At 40.4% G+C, this 19,311-nt stretch overlaps 1 protein-coding gene across 1 annotated transcript in view; it reads right to left on the bottom strand.

Moving 5' to 3' along the window:
• The window catches only part of LOC135478305 (transformation/transcription domain-associated protein-like), an 86,422-nt gene that overhangs the window by 32,837 nt on the left and 34,274 nt on the right, over positions 1-19,311 (bottom strand). The window contains 21 exon segments of the mRNA XM_064758580.1: positions 1,168-1,381; positions 2,315-2,457; positions 3,325-3,503; positions 4,246-4,412; positions 4,631-4,860; positions 5,112-5,330; positions 5,955-6,047; positions 6,493-6,615; positions 7,398-7,496; positions 9,154-9,253; positions 10,674-10,747; positions 11,595-11,702; positions 12,566-12,719; positions 13,223-13,470; positions 13,973-14,062; positions 14,930-15,041; positions 16,022-16,089; positions 17,501-17,560; positions 18,058-18,160; positions 18,502-18,516; positions 19,020-19,105. Of these exon segments, the coding sequence (XP_064614650.1) occupies positions 1,168-1,381; positions 2,315-2,457; positions 3,325-3,503; positions 4,246-4,412; positions 4,631-4,860; positions 5,112-5,330; positions 5,955-6,047; positions 6,493-6,615; positions 7,398-7,496; positions 9,154-9,253; positions 10,674-10,747; positions 11,595-11,702; positions 12,566-12,719; positions 13,223-13,470; positions 13,973-14,062; positions 14,930-15,041; positions 16,022-16,089; positions 17,501-17,560; positions 18,058-18,160; positions 18,502-18,516; positions 19,020-19,105 (2,685 nt within the window).

The raw sequence follows: 19,311 nt of genomic DNA, 5'->3' as shown, positions 1-19,311 counted from the left end.
AGCTGAAATAGTGGCAAGAAAGATAATAACAGGAGCTGAAATAGTGGCAAGAAAGATGATAACAGGAGCTGAAATAGTGGCAAGAAAGATAATAACAGGAGCTGAAATAGTGGCAAGAAAGATGATAACTGGAGCTGAAATAGTGGCAAGAAAGATAATAACAGGAGCTGAAATAGTAACAAGAAAGATGATAGCCGCAGTTGAAATAGTGGCAAGAAAGATGATAGCAGTAGCTGAAATTGTCACAAGAAAGACAACTAGAGCTGACACAGAGACATAGGAGCTGAAACGGTGGCATGACAGCTAATAGCTGGAGCTGAAACAGTGACATGAACTAAAACAGTAGCACGAAAGCCAATAACACGAGCTGAAACAGTGACATGAGCTAAAACAGTGGCATGAGAGCCAATAACACAAGCTGAAACAATAACATGAGCTAAAACACTGGCATAAGTGCCAATAAATTGAGCTGAAAGAGAGACGTGAGCTAAAACAGTGGCGCAGGATCTAAAACAGTGACATGAGCCTAAACAGTGACATGAGAGCTTATAGCTGGAGTTGAAACTGTGACATGAGCTAAAACAGTGGCATGAGAGCTAATAGAGAGAGCTGAAGAAGTGATGTGAGCTAAAACAGTGGCATGAGTGCCAATAACATGAGCTGAAAGAGAGACATGAGCTAAAACAGTGGCGCAGGATCTAAAACAGTGACATGAGCTAAAACAGTGACATGAGAGCTTATAGCTGGAGCTAAAACAGTGACATGAGCTAAAACAGTGGCATGAGAGCTAATAGAGAGAGCTGAAGAAGTGATGTGAGCTAAAACAAACGCATGAAAGCTAATAGCGGGAGACGAAAGAGTGACATCAGCTAAAATAGTGGTATGAGAGCTAATAGCAGGAGAGGAAACAATGACATGAGCTAACAGTGGTATGAGAGCTGAAGCAAAGGCAGGTGTTAAAGCAGTAAAACATGAGCTAATAACTCGAGTAGTAATTATGAAATGTGACAAAACGCATTTTACCTCACTACTGAATAGTATTACACATTTTTAACCCAAAATTCTTATCATCACTTCTCGTACTTAAATGATCTCTCCATCAAAAACTCAACACATCTTACAGAATTTTGCTGGTCACACAAAATCCAGCAGCATCACATAACCTACCTCTAGACACTGTTTGATCCAGAAGTGGCCGGCCATGTACTCCCAGTTCTGTGAGCAGGTGATGTAGAGGAGACGGTCGAACACCCGTCGACGGATGCTGTTGTCAAACACTTTAGAAAACTTCTGCCGAATGTGTGGCTGAGCACAGCGCAACCCTGACAGGAAGGCTGGCTCCAGTTTAGATGTGAGTTCACTGCTACTGAATGCTTCATCCCTGAAAACAAAGGCCTGATTATTACCTGCATTACAAATGTATTTTTATTTAGCTTCTTTTATATATTTATTAATTTTTTTTTTCTTCACAGTTTTAGCTTTTATATAACCACTTATATAATCTATTACTTTTTATACGGCCGTATATATCTATTTATTTATTTATTTACTTGATTGATGTTTTTCTCCGTACTCAAGAATATTTTCACTTATACGGCAGAAACCCACAACCATACAGACGTTGCTGGCAGACCTACCCACGAACGGCTGGAGAGGAAGCCAGCATGAGCTGGACTTGAACTCACAGCAACCGTATTGGTGAGAGGCTCCTTGGTCATTATGCTGTGCTAGTGCGCTAACCAACGGAGGCCCCAGTTTCTGAGCTAAGAACTTAAGGTGAGTTCCGGACTAAACAGCCTTACCTGTATATACTGTATACAATGTAGTTAAAAACTACTGAGCCTCACCTGTAGATGTAGTTAACACACTCCAGGAACTGAGCCTCACCTGTATATGTAGTTAACAAACTCCAGGAACTGATCCTCACGTGCATATGTAGTTAACAAGCTTCAGGAACTGAGCCTTACCTGTAGATGTACATGTAGTTAACAAGCTCCAGGAACTGAGCCTCATCTGTAGATGTAGTTGACAAGCTTGAGGAACTGAGCCTCACCTGTAGATGTAGTTAACACACTCCAGGAACTGAGCCTCACCTGTAGATGTAGTTAACAAGCCTGTAGATGTAGTTAACAAGCTCCAGGAACTGAGCCTCACCTGTAGATGTAGTTAACACACTCCAGGAACTGAGCCTCACCTGTAGATGTAGTTAACACACTCCAGGAACTGAGCCTCACCTGTATATGTAGTTAACAAGCTCCAGGAACTGAGCCTCACCTGTAGATGTAGTTAACAAGCTCCAGGAACTGAGCCTCACCTGTAGATGTAGTTAACAAGCTCCAGGAACTGAGCATTGAGATCCTGGTCGTCAGGGAACCTCTTCTCCACATGCTGCATCATCTTGACCAATAAGATGGCCTTCTCTCTGATGGACGGGGACTGGTTAATGGTGATTGGATTCTGTCAAATAAAACAAAATTTTTTTGATTTATTTCTTTCTTTCTAAGACTAATAGAAAGTCTTTATAAGACTAATAGAAACTTTTGTTATCAACAAGAACACAAAAAACAGGGTGCCATTAGATAGAATATGATTACTTCAGCCCTGATTTCCATCACCTGATGTGAAGATGGCTGATGGCTAGACTATGATTACTTCAGCCCTGATTTCCATCACCTGATGTGAAGATGGCTGATGGCTAGACTATGATTACTTCAGCCCTGATTTCCATCACCTGATGTGAAGATGGCTGATGGCTAGACTATGATTACTTCAGCCCTGATTTCCATCACCTGATGTGAAGATGGCTGATGGCTAGACTATGATTACTTCAGCCCTGATTTCCATCACCTGATGTGAAGATGGCTGATGGCTAGAATATGATTAAGATGGCAAACATCATACCCATTTCTTCAACTAGAGAGCTTTCTTCATCTGAACAATGTTTGTTATATTCCACTAAATCATAAGACGACCAGAGAGGGACATAAACTCTGATATAAATATACATAGGGGCACCCCTTCACATGTTGATACCACGTCAGGTAATTCCTTACAGTATGAACAGGTTAGAGCATTGACGTCTGATGACTACTGAATTTCACCTGAAGTTTGGTCTGTCAAAATGCACTGTAAAAAGTACCTTAAAATGATACTTTTGATGCCAACGCTTAAAGTCTTTGTGATACAAAATTATTCAAACTCCACAAACACGATGATTCAATCAGAAAATGTGTAAGCAAAATGTGTCACTTAAAAATTGCTTGACTTGAGGTGAAATACAGTAAACGTGTTAACTGTGTGAGTGCTGTCAGATGAACAGCTTACCTTTGTCTTCACCCAATCCTCCACCATCTTGGTGATGGCCTTCATCACTTTGTTGTCGGACGTTTTCTCGATGAGAACGACCAGGATGTTCCCGATGAAAGACTTCCTCATCTCCAGGCTCAGCACGCCTACGCGGTTCTTTACTAAGTCCAGGCTCAGGATCAACAGCTCACTGGCCACTAGAGGGACACGCACAACAATGAATCAATGAATCATTACAGGAGAAGAAAACATAAAACTAATGATAAAATCAGATAAAAGAGCATCAAAACCTATTTGCAATGTGTTTAATATTTTTTTTCAATTTTTTTTTTCAGGAGAAAAGGGTAGTTGAAAAGATTTATGTATGGTAGGTAGTTGGGACCATATTTTGATATTTAGCCTTGTTACATAATAATGTTCTAAATAAGGATGCGATGCATGCCTAATAAATTAATTTGAATGTAGATTTGTTGTTTATATCCAAACATATACATTTCATCTAAATTCTGATAATATTTATAAATATATTTAAAATATAAATATGATCAAAATCCAGTTAGCTGCAAAGATTTAATTCTCGTACAAATATATTTATTAACATGTTTCACATCCTCATTTATAACATTATCACACAAAGACTACATATACCAAAAGGTGGGCCCAAATACTCAATGTACAAAAATTGTTTTGAAACATCAAAAAAACAAAACAAAAAAAAAGACCACATTTATGTCTATTTCAGTCATTTTTGTGGTGAGAACATGTCAGAACTAGCAGTAATAAACGTCCGTGGAAACAGCGGAGGCAAGCTGCTTTCCATCACTAACTGGGATTTCAACCAACATCTCCTGTCCCTGGGTTCAAGGTTTAGCACATTAACTGTGCAGCCATGTGCTGCTCCACAAACCACTGACAGTTTTAATGTGTTTATGTACTTACAGGGGCTGGTCTCCGGTGTGGTCGGCGTGAGGTGCTCCCTGGTCATCCTCTGTAAAACCCTCATGAATGTGGAGATCAGCCGGTCAATGTAACATGGGTTGTGTAGACATGCAGCCTTTAAGATCATCAAAGTACTGAATAGCTGAGATGGAGATCCATTGGTCGACCTGAAGAATATGAATATGCAACAGTTAATAGCAGCTGCTTCATTGGTTACTCTGTAAAAAATAGTCATGAATATGCAACAGTTCATATTATTGTGAAAGTGGCTGCTCCACTGATTAAACTGTAAAACAAGTCATCTATCTTAACATAACACTATGTATGTTTTAAGACAAGCGCACCCCACAACCCCAAACAGAGGGTACATAATACAAACACTTACTTCTCATAGTTGGACAGTCCCTCGTAGACGACCTTACTGACACAGGCATACAGACACTCCAACTGCTCATACTTGGAGGCAACGTTTGACGTAGGCTCTGTTGGGAAGATGCTCATGAGGCGTGAGAGTAAGCTGTGGACAGTGCGGATAACCTTGTGGTTAGGGCAGGTCATACAGGCGGCTATCCCACGCTGCAGCGGCTTAAAACTTGCCAAAATCACCTCCTTCCTCTGTCAGACAAAGAGACACACTGACATCATTCACTTATAAGCTCAGAACAAATGTATCAGCCTGATTGTAACTTACACATATTTTCTTGTAGGTGCAAAAAATGGCACAAAATTTCTCTCCCAAACAGTACATTTTGAGTAAACATTATTTTCAGTGCTGAAACTTACACATCTTCTTAACAAGAGAACTCTAAGAATCATTGGGTGAAATTTTAGTTCTTGAAGTTCTACCCTGAGAACAAGGCACATACCAAGGTACTGAGAAGGAAGGCCAAGAGCTCCAGGGCTGTGCAGATGTTGGTGAAGTTAGGCTGTTGGTTCTCTACTGTCATCAGCAGCTTATCAAACCAAGCCAACTTTAACTCTGCATTGGGCCAGACTTCCGGTCTCAGCGCCATTTTGAGGAGAGCTACGCAGCGCCGTGACAACATCTCTCCTGGTGAACCAATCGTTGTGGCGGCCTCGTTAACCTGGAATCACAGAGTTCCTTATGGTTGAAGTGTATGCTGCATTTATTAGCTAATTACATTACATTTATTACCTGATTACATTGGTGCTGAATAAATATATTTCAACCTTTGGCATGTTACAGATAAACTTTCCTTTCTACAACACACAACATACTTTTAGGTTAAATGTATGCCGCCTCCTTCATATACCCTATTTTCTCAACATTTTCGCATATGAAAGAGAAACTTTGCGTCCAATTTATACACATCTTTAAGTTAATTTTGAAGACAAAAACTACACTGGTTGGATCTGCCAATTTCAGGACTTCACAGAAGGTGTAATTTACCATTTTACACAAAATAATGCCTTCAGAAAATGCTTGAATAAACGCCTTGCAAACATGTGAAAAGGTTGAAGAATTACAGTACATATATGTTACTGGCTGAAATGCCGTTTTGAAACATGGGGACTGAAAAGCAGAAAATGATGCTACTGTTTTGGATTCTGAAATGACAGCCAGGCAATGTGAAATTTTGCAATAATAAGAATTGTGCTGATCCATGTGGTATATATTATCAAGAAGTCCAGTCTTTTCCCCAACAGGATAAATCCACAATAGACAAATGTCAAAAACTGGCACAAACCTGGCAGGCAATCCTCAGCAGAAAATTGACCACCGCGTCACAGAACTGCTTCTCAATAGGTTTACTAGCCTCAGCTGTTGATCTGCCTGGTTGCTGAAGAGAGACATGTAAATCTTGTTATTAACATTATTGTTTCAGAACTGAAATACAGAGACAGCCTTGCAAATGGGAACCTTTGTGATGAATTAATTGTGAGCCTCTCCAGCCAGCACAGGCACATCATGTACCAGAGCTGCGTTTCAGAACTAAAAACACGGTGACAGCCTTGCAAACTGGAACCTTTGTGACGAACCAAAGGGGAGCCTCACCAGAACATGTTTTGGACAGATACCCTCTGCAGTCAGTGATGAACCAATGGTGAGCCTCACCAGAACATGTTTTCGACAGATACCCTCTGTAGTCAGTTGCTGTCCCGAGTGTTTCGATCATCCAGGATTTTGACACAAATGCATCCCAGATTTCTCTGATTGTCCTTCAACTCACAGATCTGACATTAATATGCTGTTATCTAGCCTACATCCACACGTTTACTTCATACCTGGACAGCGACAGCTCCAGAGGTGTGGCGTGCCCTCTTAGCCTCCTGGGGTGAATCCACAGATCCGGACCTCTTCACACCACCTGACTGTGTCAGCACCTGCAGAACTTCTGGGGTGGAGGGCTAAAACAAGAACAACAACAAAATAACATAAATTCATTTATTTCCTGTAAATATTTAACTTTTTCAACCATTACAGCCCTTCTTTCAAGGGTATACCATTGCTACTTACATGACACTAAAAATGATTTCTTTTGTGTCATTCAAGCTACAGCTTCATAAAACTGTGTTAAATTATTTCTCTACACCCCACAGTTCTCTGGGAATGTTTTCTGAGTACTGGTTGCACTGGGCTGAATAAGTTGAAGAATTACAGTATAATTCTGACTGGTGTGGAATGCTTGGGTGAAGAAACATAGAGTGCTGAGGTAAAAACCCCTGACTTCACCAGGTATGTCCTTAACCTCCCAACTTTAAGCTGCAGCGGAAATATTTCAGGCCCAAACATGTAACGTCAGATGTCCCAGGCCACGACAGTGCCAGCAAAGCCACCGCATGAACCATGCTGGAGCCAGTCAGGGCAGCTGGCAACATTTTTTCTTTTTTTTTTGAGGACATTTAATTGTATGTTTTCTCAAACGGAACTGAAAATGACACAATAGCAATCCATCAGAGGCAAGCCTCTGTACATTCATACATGCACGAAATGTGAATTTGAGGCACAATATATACAAACAACACAATCCTCTCGATTGTAGTTTTTGGTTTAAGTTATGATTATCACATCTTAAAGCCCTTTCGTGCCAACTGAACGAAAGTGTTGTGATCCTGATGTTAGTGATTTACAGTTCACTAAAGTTTTGGGCCCGGTTGTGCCATGCAGCTCTCGGTGGTGTCTGACATACCTCCGCGGGCTGGTCTTGATCCTCCCTAATCCTCTGAGCCTCCCACTTGATGATGACCTCTGCCAGGTCCACGGCTAAACGACGGTGCTCTATTGTTGCCTGCAGGAAGAAAAGGGAAACAACCGCTGACAAACTCAATTCCCTGTAGGGTTGAACAAATACCAAAGACAACCATCTTCAGCCTGTGGCCACATAAGGACCAGATGGTTCATTAGAAGGTGGTTACCAGCTACCAGCAGTCTGGAAATCCTGCCCGACCCACATAAAAACACAAGCCCTGCTAGCCTCACATAAACACACAACCCCCGTCTGACCCACACAAAAACATAAGCCCTGTCAGCCTCACATAAACACACAACCCCCGTCTGACCCACATAAAAACATAAGCCCTGTCAGCCTCACATAAACACACAACCCCCGTCTGACCCACATAAAAACGTAAGCCCTGTCAGCCCCACATTAAACCACAAGCCCTGTTCCCCCCCAGATAAAAACACAAGCCCTTCCCGCCCCGCCCCCCCAATCAAAACACAACCCCCGTCTGACCCACATAAAAACATAAGCCCTGTCAGCCCCACATTAAACCACAAGCCCTGTCCCCCCCCCCCCAGATAAAAACACAAGCCTTCCCCGCCCAACATAAAAAAACAAGCCCTGCACACCCCCCCCTCCATCAAAACACAACCCCCATCTGACCCACATAAAAACATAAGCCCTGTCAGCCCCACATTAAACCACAAGCCCTGTCCCCCCCAGATAAAAACACAAAGCCCTGCACGCCCCACAAAAAAAACACAAGCCCCCCCCCCCATCAAAACACAAGCCTTGTCTGCCCCACACAAAAACACAAGCCCTGTCCGCCCCATATTAAACCACAAGCCCTGTCCACCCCACATAAAAACACAAGCCCTGCCCGCCCCACACAACAACACAAGACCTGTCTGCCCCCATAAAAACACAAGCCCTGCCCATCCCACATAAAAACACAAGCCCTGCCTGCCCCACATCAAAACACAAGCCTTGTCCGCCCAACATAAAAACACAAGCCCTGCTCGCCCCCCATCAAAACACAAGCCCTGTCTGCCCCACATAAAAACATAAGCTCTATCTGCCCCACATAAAAACACAAGCCCTGCCCGCCCCACATAAAAACACAGGCCCTGCCCGCCCCACATAAAAACATAAGCTCTATCTGCCCCACACAAAAATACAAGCCCTGCCCGCCCCACATAAAAACACAAGCCCTGTCTGCCTCACACAAAACACAAGCTAGGTCTGCCCCACATAAAACACAAGCCCTGCCTGCCCCACATAAAAACACAAGCCCTGCCGGCCCCACATAGAAACACAAGCCCAACCCGCACCACATAAATACATAAGCCCTGTCCGCCCCACATAGAAACACAAGCCCTGCCTGCCCCACATAGAAATGCAAGCCCTGCACGCCCCACATAAAAACACAAGCCCTGCACACCCCACTTAAAAACGCAAGCAATGCACGCCCCACATAAAAACGCAAGCCCTGCTTGCTGTCACACAGAAAAAGGGAGCCACACTTTGCTGTCACACAAAAAAAGAGAGCCACACTTTGTTGTCACACAGAAAAAGGGAGCCATACATGCATGCTCTTCAGATGTTATATTTACATCTATTTCTTTCTAGTGAACCACTCAAACTGTACACTACATGTAGGAGCAAAGAGTTGCGTTATCACAACAGTTATCACAAACAGGAAATCTGAAAAAAGCACACTTACGTTTGGTGTGAAGCCAAGTCTGTGAAGGGAGCTAACCATGTGCTGAATGACGTGATGACGGACAGGATAGTACACCTTGTAATGCCTCACCACCAGTTGTCTGCGTGTGGAGAAACATCAGAGAAACATCATTTAAAGTGAAAGACAGCATATGACTAATGTTTATGTCCACAAAAGATTACCATTCAAAGTATCTTAAACTGGCATTAAATATTTTTTAGATTTTTTTCAATCCAGTAAAAGGTTAGTGAAACTTCGTCTTGACACAGCTTCATTATCAAGGGCAAGGTGACATAATGTTTACTCTTGCTCTCTAACGTAGAAGGCATTTTCCGTATAACAGTCAAAGCAGTAGCCTGTGACGGATAAAAGATGTGGACTTCAGCGATGAAGGCCCAAGTGATAAATATAGTTTTCTCGGAAATTGGATATTCTGGAAGAATATTTCTTCCACTGCTTGAGCTGTTGATACAGCTGTTTTCTCATTCCCATAAACCTTCGGCTTCCCTTATGAATTTTGCACTGACTGATATTTGTTCTTTAGAAAATGCTGACTAAAATGGACGACAAAAAATCCATTCGGGGAGATGAATGCGGTTTAGACCAAGACGATATGTCTGCATGCCACACTAAATTGTTGTAAATGATCTCAAAATGATGTTCTATGCGGTAGTTCTGTGTTATCATATGTCATTTCATTGAGTGAATGGGTAAAGGCTACGTCACAGCTTAGGCCACTCACCCAAATAGCAATGTGTGTGATTGGATAAAATTCTCAAGATGGCTGCCTCGACTCACACCAGCCATTTGTGCAGTATTGTCATTTTGTTCTATATGTTATTTGGTGAAATCTCAGTAAAATATTCAAGTGTGATACTTTTTACAAAGCTTGAGTATCCTCTTTTCGAATGAAATATGTTTCAGCCAAGTGCTGCCTTGTCCATTAAGTATTGAATATATCAGTACAAGATGGATTGCAAAAAACAATCTTCTTCATATCTTTTTAATATCATGATATTCGATTATTTTCTAAATCCATATTGGCGGAAGTATTCAACAAAAGTCATACTGCTGAAAGGGACAAACGAATGTTGTCCACCACTTATTGTCACAAAGTCACCACAAGGCAAGTACTTTAAACTGCTCCACCATGGCTCTCTCATCCCTTTGATACCAATGACTCCATAACAATCAAGTCATGATACATAATACTCCTGTGGGTAAGCAGCCATTCAAAAGAGATTTTTGTGAAATTGTATGCGATTCACTGTGACCGGTTCAAGTCAACCATTGCTGCCTCACTGCTGGGGTAAAGCACTGTTATTGAAACAGCTGATCTATCAATGAGCATCTGAGATCACAGGTTCTAATCCAGCCCGTGGAGGTTTGTCAGGTACCTTACAATCAGTTCACTATGATTTCCTCCATCATCAGAGCCTGAGCAGTATCATATAAGTGAGAAATTCTTCAGCACGGCATTAAAACCCAATGAAAGAAATGAATTCCACGAAAAGACTCACAGGATGTGGACAAGCTGAGCCATGGTGTGACCTTCCTCTACAATGATCTTCTTGGTCCAGTGGGTAAGGAGACTCTGCCAAAACAAACAAAAGTACAGGTATGTGACTGACTGAAGTACTTCAGAAACTGACTCTGTAACAAAACAAACAAAAGTACAGGTATGTGACTGACTGAAGTACTTCAGAAACTGACTCTGTAACAAAACAAACAAAAGTACAGGTATGTGACTGACTGAAGTACTTCAGAAACTGACTCTGTAACAAAACAAACAAAAGTACAGGTATGTGACTGACTGAAGTACTTCAGAAACTGACTCTGTAACAAAACAAACAAAAGTACAGGTATGTGACTGACTGAAGTACTTCAGAAACTGACTCTGTAACAAAACAAACAAAAGTACAGGTATGTGACTGACTGAAGTACTTCAGAAACTGACTCTGTAACAAAACAAACAAAAGTACAGGTATGTGACTGACTGAAGTACTTCAGAAACTGACTCTGTAACAAAACAAACAAAAGTACAGGTATGTGACTGACTGAAGTACTTCAGAAACTGACTCTGAAATGAACTCTGAAATGTAAGATAAATTGACAAAAGTAAAAATAAAATATCACAGCTGACAGAAATTAGGTATTGTATTTATCAATACAAGGACTGCAAAGGATTATTAAAATGCAGTTTTCGCAAGACTCAGAAATCCGCTAATGTTAGAAAACATATGTTTCAGAGTCTAATACTATTTTATTACATGTACCATTATTTGCCTCTAAAACATCCCTTTTTAGGCGAATTTGTAAGTCAATGCACCGTTTACACGTGCATGTATGATGTAACACTATTCCAAACTGAATAACTCCTAAATTCAAAATAAACTAGCAAAAGTGACCTTGGCACCTAATCTGCAACTCATCTTACTTACATTTCCGTCTTCCATCCTGCCTGGCATGGCTGGGGTAAGAATCTCCAGGGCTTCTCTCACAATGTACCTAGCCTCCACTGCATGGGCCTTCAGTAAACTGTGGAACACCTGTAAACAACAATATATTTAATCAATTGATTTATTGATTTATATGTGATTGATGCGTGACACTTTTTTAAGTGTATGACAGCAGTCAGGATTGAGGTTGGAGAAAACCGGGGTGTCTGGTTAAAACCACAGTCTTTTGTGGGCTTACTATGTAATGGCTAGTTCAAAACTTTTATCACAACGACTGACAAGCATCATTTTAAAAAGGATCTACAACATTCAGTGAAAAATTCCTGCATTTGACTACACTTCAATCAGTGAAAATAAAACCCCCCAAAAAAAGTAAAAACAATAAATAAGCAAGAAAAACTTTGTAAGTTTGGGTTAAGATACTGTTTTCAGTCATCTCCTCACTGAGTCTCATTTTAAAACATGATGAACTTGGTGACAGTGAATTAAACCCGCTGAACTTTCATCTCACGTGTAACCAAATCCATTTTGACATTTTCATCCTTTAACCATGGCGTAACCTTGAATCCTACATGAACCTGTATCTGTAGGACAATCCTAAACAGACAGTAAACTTGATTACGGTGAGGTAAATCTCTCAACTTGTGTTATTTCCACATGCTCCATAATCATGAGTTGCATGGGATTAGACCTCTTCTGAATCTCAAAGAAACTTCTGGAAGACCCATCTTCTATGTGACAAAACAAATAGAGAGAGCAGCATGGCAGCAAACAATGTGTGGTTCGCAATACTCGGTCTGCTCTTCTTTTCTGGTACATCTACTCGATGTGTAGAACAGGGAGAAAGGCTTCCCATTAGAGAAGTGTGCAAAACAAATAAACGCAAGAGGGCTCTTCTACTCCTGGAATTGCAAATTGCATGTGTCTATGGCATGAGCTAATTTGCTTGTTACCTGCAGAACAATCCTCTTGTGGATGGCAAACTTAGCGATGATGTGGGAGAGGAGAAGGTGACCGTGGTATTTGGTGGCTGGGTCCACACAGTTTTTCAGGACCAGGCACGGCCAGGCAAACGTCATCAGGCGTCGTAACTTGTTGCCCTGTCGTCTGGAATACACAGGCAAAACAGTGATTTGGGTGAATTTGTTGTGACATTTGGTCTGTTATAATGAAAGTTTGTTGGGTTGAGCATAGGATATTGTGTAGATTTATGTTTTTATTATTTGCTAGGTGTTTTACACCAAACTCAGAAACATTTCACTTATACAACGGCAGCCAGCATTATGGTGGGAGAAAACTGAAGGTAATTTCCTGCAATTATTGCAAAAATACTGCATTGGTGCATTTTGTGCCACAACTGGCCGCTGTCATATAAATGAAATATGGTGTAGTGCACCAATCAATACCTAAAAAAATAAATAATACCATTCGCAATCTGTACCCTTGAAAAATACAAAAATTTGGAAAAATATTGCAGTTTCGTTCTCTATGCTCTTTAATTAAGTACACGTCCACTGCTGATCTATGTCCATGCAGACTTTGATGAAGCAATGTTGAAGCAATGTGTGTAAGACTACTAATTCTTTGTGGTGACCAGAGACAATCCTTACTTGTTAGCAGCATCGTGGATGTGTGGGGATGCCTGTTCTACCAGCAGGGATGAGAACTGTAGCAACAGAATACGGACAGCGTCAGACGTGCCAAACGGGTTGTCGGGATCAATGATTTTGTTGATGAAGACACTGATGACGTTATCTGGGTTGTCCTGATCTGGTGCAGGGGGGCCACCAATCAGCTTCTCCCCTTCGCCGTTGTCAAATGAGTTTTGAAAACAGGGAATGAGGACATACTGCAAAATCTGGAACAATAAAAAAAGAATAATTTTTAGACTGTCTGATGAACTGATTAATAGACGAATTCATAGTGACGATGAAGCTCATTCAATCATTTACTCATCTGATTGGTGTTTAACACTGTACAATACTCATGAATATTTCAGTTTATGGCTGAAGAAAACGATAGTGCCCTAAACAAAGACAACTCCTAACTTAAAAATAGACTTCAAAAACACAGATTAATGAATACAGATATCACTGAAACAGCCAATGGATCTATTACCCAAGAAATCAGACCAGTAACAGAAATGTTCACACTTATTTACATGGCGAATTTGTGGCTCTTTCTGACCTACCTTATCCTGGTAGTGAAGTTAGGTACATTTGGGGGTCAAATTGTATTCAGTGAGAACATTTAACTTGTTAGTTTTTTAAACCTGGATGGAGCAGCTAAACTCAAATAACAGGTTCATTAAAGGTAAGGTGTCTGAGGACGTGTAATGTTTGATACAGGTATAATCTGACCTTGGCTTTCAGCTCCTGTGGCCATGTGTTTTCATGAAAGATGTCCACAAACTTGAAGAAAGCTTTCCTCTTCCACTCAGCAGGGTAAGTCTAAAAAATGAAGAAAGAATTATCATAATACATAAACAATAGTGGTATTCTAAAGATTACTGCAAAAATAGACGTTGTCTACTGCTGGATATCAGAAAAGACTAATTTATGTATTCATTTATTTGTTTGATTGGTGTTTTACATCGTACTCAAGACTATTTCACTTACATGAAAGTGGCCAGCATTATGATGGAAGGAAACCAGACAGAACTTAGGAAAAACCCACGATCAAGAACCCTCAAAATTCTCTATGTAAGTAAATATCAGTTCATCCAGGCTGATAGCAGAGGATAAAACTGCTAGAAAACATTTTGTCCCATTCTTTGCCAACAAAAGAAATTTATGATGGAGCTATCAATGAAGAAAATCAGTAACCCCTTCACAATGTTGATTTAATCCTTGGATTTATTCAACTTGTCATACTAAGAAATCAAAACAGTAATTTTTTTTTTCACTTCTGCTTTTATACACAAAATTTAGTTTTCTACAACCATTCCACAAGCAAAGCCCTAGCAGGATAGTGCCACAACACTGTTGTGGCCATCAAAAGCTTTCCGCCTGGTTGTCACTGTATTTTATTCTTGTTGAACGCCATACTTAAGAATGCTTCACATGTATCACGTCTGCCTGATTTATGGGTGGAGGAACCCAGAGCGCCCGTGTTAAATTACCAGCCTTTGACAAGTCAACAAGAAACTTCCAAACGTGTGATGTACGTGGAAGACACTGTGACATGGTGACCATGGCCCCCATAAAGTGTGAGAGCAAGGAATCTACAAATTCATGTCCAAGACCAGGATTGATGTGTCTAGCCCATGTGTCTAGTGGCGTGCATTTTACATGTGGTTGTTGACACATTTTACTTACAGCTGCCACTGTATTATCCAGGAAATCTTTGACAAACTGGAAATTAGGAATGTAGCGATGTGTGAAGGCTCTCAGGATGTCAAACAACAGCTCTATCTCCATGGTGTGATTTCTGCAAAAATGGACGAGTTAAAAAACAAACATAAATTTGCAACACATGTACATTTAGCTGTGATGTCCCGCAAAAAAAAAAAAATTGGCAGAATTGAGTTACTTCTTGTTTTGCACTCAGGACCCAGAAGTCAGAATGTCTGACCGTCTGACCAACCAATAAATAGAGCAACTTATTGTACAGAGCTGCTTGCCCCAGGTTAAAGGTCTGACAGGAGTACATGTATGTCAACATTCTAACCCGTCTAATCAGCCAATAGCTGTATGTCAACATTCTAACCCGTCTAATCAGCCAATAGCTGTATGTCAACCTTCTAACCCGTCTAATCAGCCAATAGCTGTATGTCAACCTTCTAACCCGTCTAATCAGCCAATAGCTGTATGTCAACCTTCTAACCCGTCTAATCAGCCAATAGCTGTATGTCAACATTCTAACCCGTCTAATCAGCCAATAGCTGTATGTCAACATTCTAACCCGTCTAATCAGCCAATAGCTGTATGTCAACCTTCTAACCCGTCTAATCAGCCAATAGCTGTATGTCAACCTTCTAACCCGTCTAATCAGCCAATAGCAATCGAGAATCATGGATCACGTTGGGACAAAGTAGTGTAGCAGTACACGTACATGGGTATAAACTATTTATTTACTTGATTAGTGTTTTACGCTGTACTTAAGAATACATGTATTTCACTAATATGACAGCGGTCAGCATTGTGGTGGGGAAAAAACCACGACCAATGACCATTACTGACAGACCTTCCCACCTTCCCATATATGACCAGAGAGGAAGTCTGCATGAGCTGGACTTGAACTCACAGCCACCGCATCGGTGAGAGTTTCTTTGGTCATTGGGCTGTGCTAGAACGCTAACCACTAGGCCACAGAGGCAACCTGTACAAGGGTATAAAGAATAATACAATGCACTGATTACTTTTCCTGAAATCTGACAAATTGTTTGAGTACAAAAGACAGGAACTCACTGAAAGTAGTTCATGAGACATTTCACAAGCAAGGCAGGTTCTTTCCAGTGTACATAGTCCACACTGTCCTGAAAACCAAAGACGAAAACCAAGTCATCAAAGAGCAATTATGGCCTCATATACACCCAAGTTTTGTTCAGCGCACCTAAAAAATTCTATTCTCCCTGGATATGGATGTTTGCTTTTACTACTTTCTGATGTCTCTTTAAACATTCCTATCTTTCTAAAGTTTATTTTACCAATTTCATTAGTTTCTCAGTATACTACACATAAATTTATCTATTTTATTTCTTGTGAAATCCACTAAATCAAATACAAATGGCACCATGGACAAGAATGTTATTTGTTCAGAATTTATGACAAAACAAGGTTCTGTGACTGACGTCACTTAAGTCAATCACTTAAGTTATCTGTAAAATTCATACCATTAGAATCAAATTTTTTTTTAAAGTTACAAAAAGATGTAAAATTCATTTTGTTGAATAGTTTCGACTGGTCCTCTTGAGGAGAACTTTGTATAATGATTTTCTTATCTTATCAGATTCACTCATGAGTATGAGATCACACGCTGTCGTTGTTGTTGCTTTGACAGTTGCATTCATCCGGTTTATAAAGATCGAATAGACTTGTTGTGTGTGGCTAGTCTTTCGTGAGTGGACTGACACTTCCTCTCCAGCTGACCCGAACTGGGCACGCTGTTGGCATTGGTCTAACATTTTAAGTTTAATTGTTGTGCAAACTTGATGAAGAGAGCTTATCGATCCACGGTGTGTGGTTGGCTGAATGTTAGAATCTCGGAAACCTCCTTTCAGGGTATGAATAATGAGGCTAACAAAGGTTTCCGGTTTTATTGTTGCTCTTTGATATTTAGAGGGAAAAACTCGTCCTGCAATTGTGCGCATTGTTCAGTGAATATGATACAAGCCAGTGAAACCATTTACAGTGTTGTTTTGCAGAAAAGGTCAGCAAATTGAATAAAGTGTTTTTTTAACAGCAGGATGCACTGCACTGTGGTTTCACAGAGGCATGACAGACTTCCCGATAGGCATGGGCTGCCCCTAGCAATAAACTGCTAACTATGGGTCTGACTACATGTTCTAACTTATGTTTATGAGCCAAAATTACTCATGCCTCTCTTACCAATTTCTTGGTTCTCTTACCACTTTTTCATGGTTTTCTTACCACTTTCTAATGTTTTCTCTTACCATTTTCTATTGTTTTCTCTTACCACTTTCTTGTATTTACTCTCACCACTTTCTAATGTTTTCTCTTACCATTTTCTATTGTTTTCTCTTACCACTTTCTTGTATTTACTCTCACCACTTTCCAATGTTTCCTCTTACCACTTTCTATTGTTTTCTCTTACCACTTTCTTGTATTTACTCTCACCACTTTCTAATGTTTTCTCTTACCATTTTCCAATGGTTCTCTTACCACTTTCTCATGGTTTTCTTACCACTTTCTAATGTTTTCTCTTACCACTTTCTTGTGTTTCTCCACAAAACTGTCTGAAACCCAGATTTTTCGCAACTGCACTATCTGAAATGAATAGCCATAAATTTAGTTACTTCAAAACAGGAAGATACAATGTATTCTTTTATTTGTTTGCTCGCTTCTTTGTTTGCCAATATCCTGACAGTGTCTCCTCATAGCAGAAGTGCATCAAAATGGTTGTCATATTGATAGCGCTGCTTCATTGAAATGCCATGCCAAGGTCACCAGACATGACACAACACTCAGAGTATACTGAGAAAGCATTGACAAGTATGCATGTACATGGACTATTTTCTAATTTTTTGTGCCAGTGGAGAAATACCCAGATTCTACCATTCAAATTAATCAACACTCATCATCATGTTAATGACACTTTAAGTAATGTAAGACCCTTAAAAATGTAACAGCAGAGTTATCGAATGTACCAAAGAGAAGACAGAGACTGTAACGACTAAAGTGGTGACATGGGATACACAAAAAGTACCTCAAACTAGGGCATGTATTAGTATAACAAATATATAGGTGAAGTTGCGTATGCTTACTAGCTGTGGATTTTGAGGCAACCAATCCGGTTCCAATCCCACCAGTAGGCTGACCAATCGGATAGAGAGGTACTGAATTTCCGCCTTGGTGCTTCCCGTGGGACTGGCCGGTAAAACTGCTTGACCCTGAAACAGATTGATTGGTGAAATGAAAGAATGACTGGGGTTTAGCGCCACACTGGCAATATTTAAGCCATATTGATGTCTTAAAAAATAAAAATGTGTCAAAAATAAAAATAAAATGATTGTGTTTAATGCTCCAGACAAAATGCAAGCCAAGCAGATTTCCCATATTTCTGTAAATGCAATGGTCAGAGAATATACTAAATAGATAGTACTGAGACCATCACAAAAGACTGGCTCTAGGTCTTTGCTAGATTATAAACAATGGGCTCTTCCCAGGATCTGACTTTACGCCTGTTGGTACAGCTATGAGTTAGACACACTCTCTCAGTTCCTCTCCAGTTCAAATTTTTTTCACTGGTCACATTTTCATTAAATCCATAAGAAGGATTGTAGTGTAACCTCTACAGCGCTACAATGTAGCAGCTTCTATTGTAGCATTGTACTGTCTTTAATGGGACGTGATCATGATGAGCTGGGAAAGGGAACATTTGACGTCAATTAGATGACATCACGGTCTTGTTTGACAGGTCCCCATTGGTGTTTAGGCCGTACTCTAACATTTTTCACTTTGATGGTGGCCAGGTTACTGGGTAGTGCAGGAAATGTCATGTTCACGTACTCTAATTCTTCAACCTTTTATTCCCCAAATAACAAATTTCAGTGCAATTTATGCACATTTTTAATTTGATTTAAGAGACAAAATCTTGGTTTCACAAAGAGATGTCATGTTTCGCTGACATTTTGGGGTTTCATTTTGGGAATGACAATCTGACTCGCATGGAAAACAAAAGTGAGGATGAGGAATCAATTCTGACTTGCCTACCTGTATGAAGAGCTGACCGAATGCCATGTGCACCAGTCTGGCCGGGTTTGACTGCAGGACGCTACGAAATGGCTTCCCTTCCTTGTGCTGCAGCAGGAACTAAACAAACAGAACATTTCTGACTTTCAACAGGAGATCAACAGACCTATTGAAATCAGGTCATCAGGGAGATGTTAGATCATTTACCATACCATAAAATGGATAACCAAACTAAAACTGTGGAATGTGTCATTTATTTATTAATCAATGTACATGTGACCCTAACAACAATTTCTGTGTGAATGATGTATAACAATTCTTTCACA

Source organism: Liolophura sinensis, chromosome 11 (assembly GCF_032854445.1).
Source record: "Liolophura sinensis isolate JHLJ2023 chromosome 11, CUHK_Ljap_v2, whole genome shotgun sequence".
NCBI lineage: Eukaryota > Metazoa > Mollusca > Polyplacophora > Chitonida > Chitonidae > Liolophura > Liolophura sinensis.
Note: the sequence above shows the minus strand (reverse complement) of the source record. Positions and strands in the feature narration are given on the sequence as shown.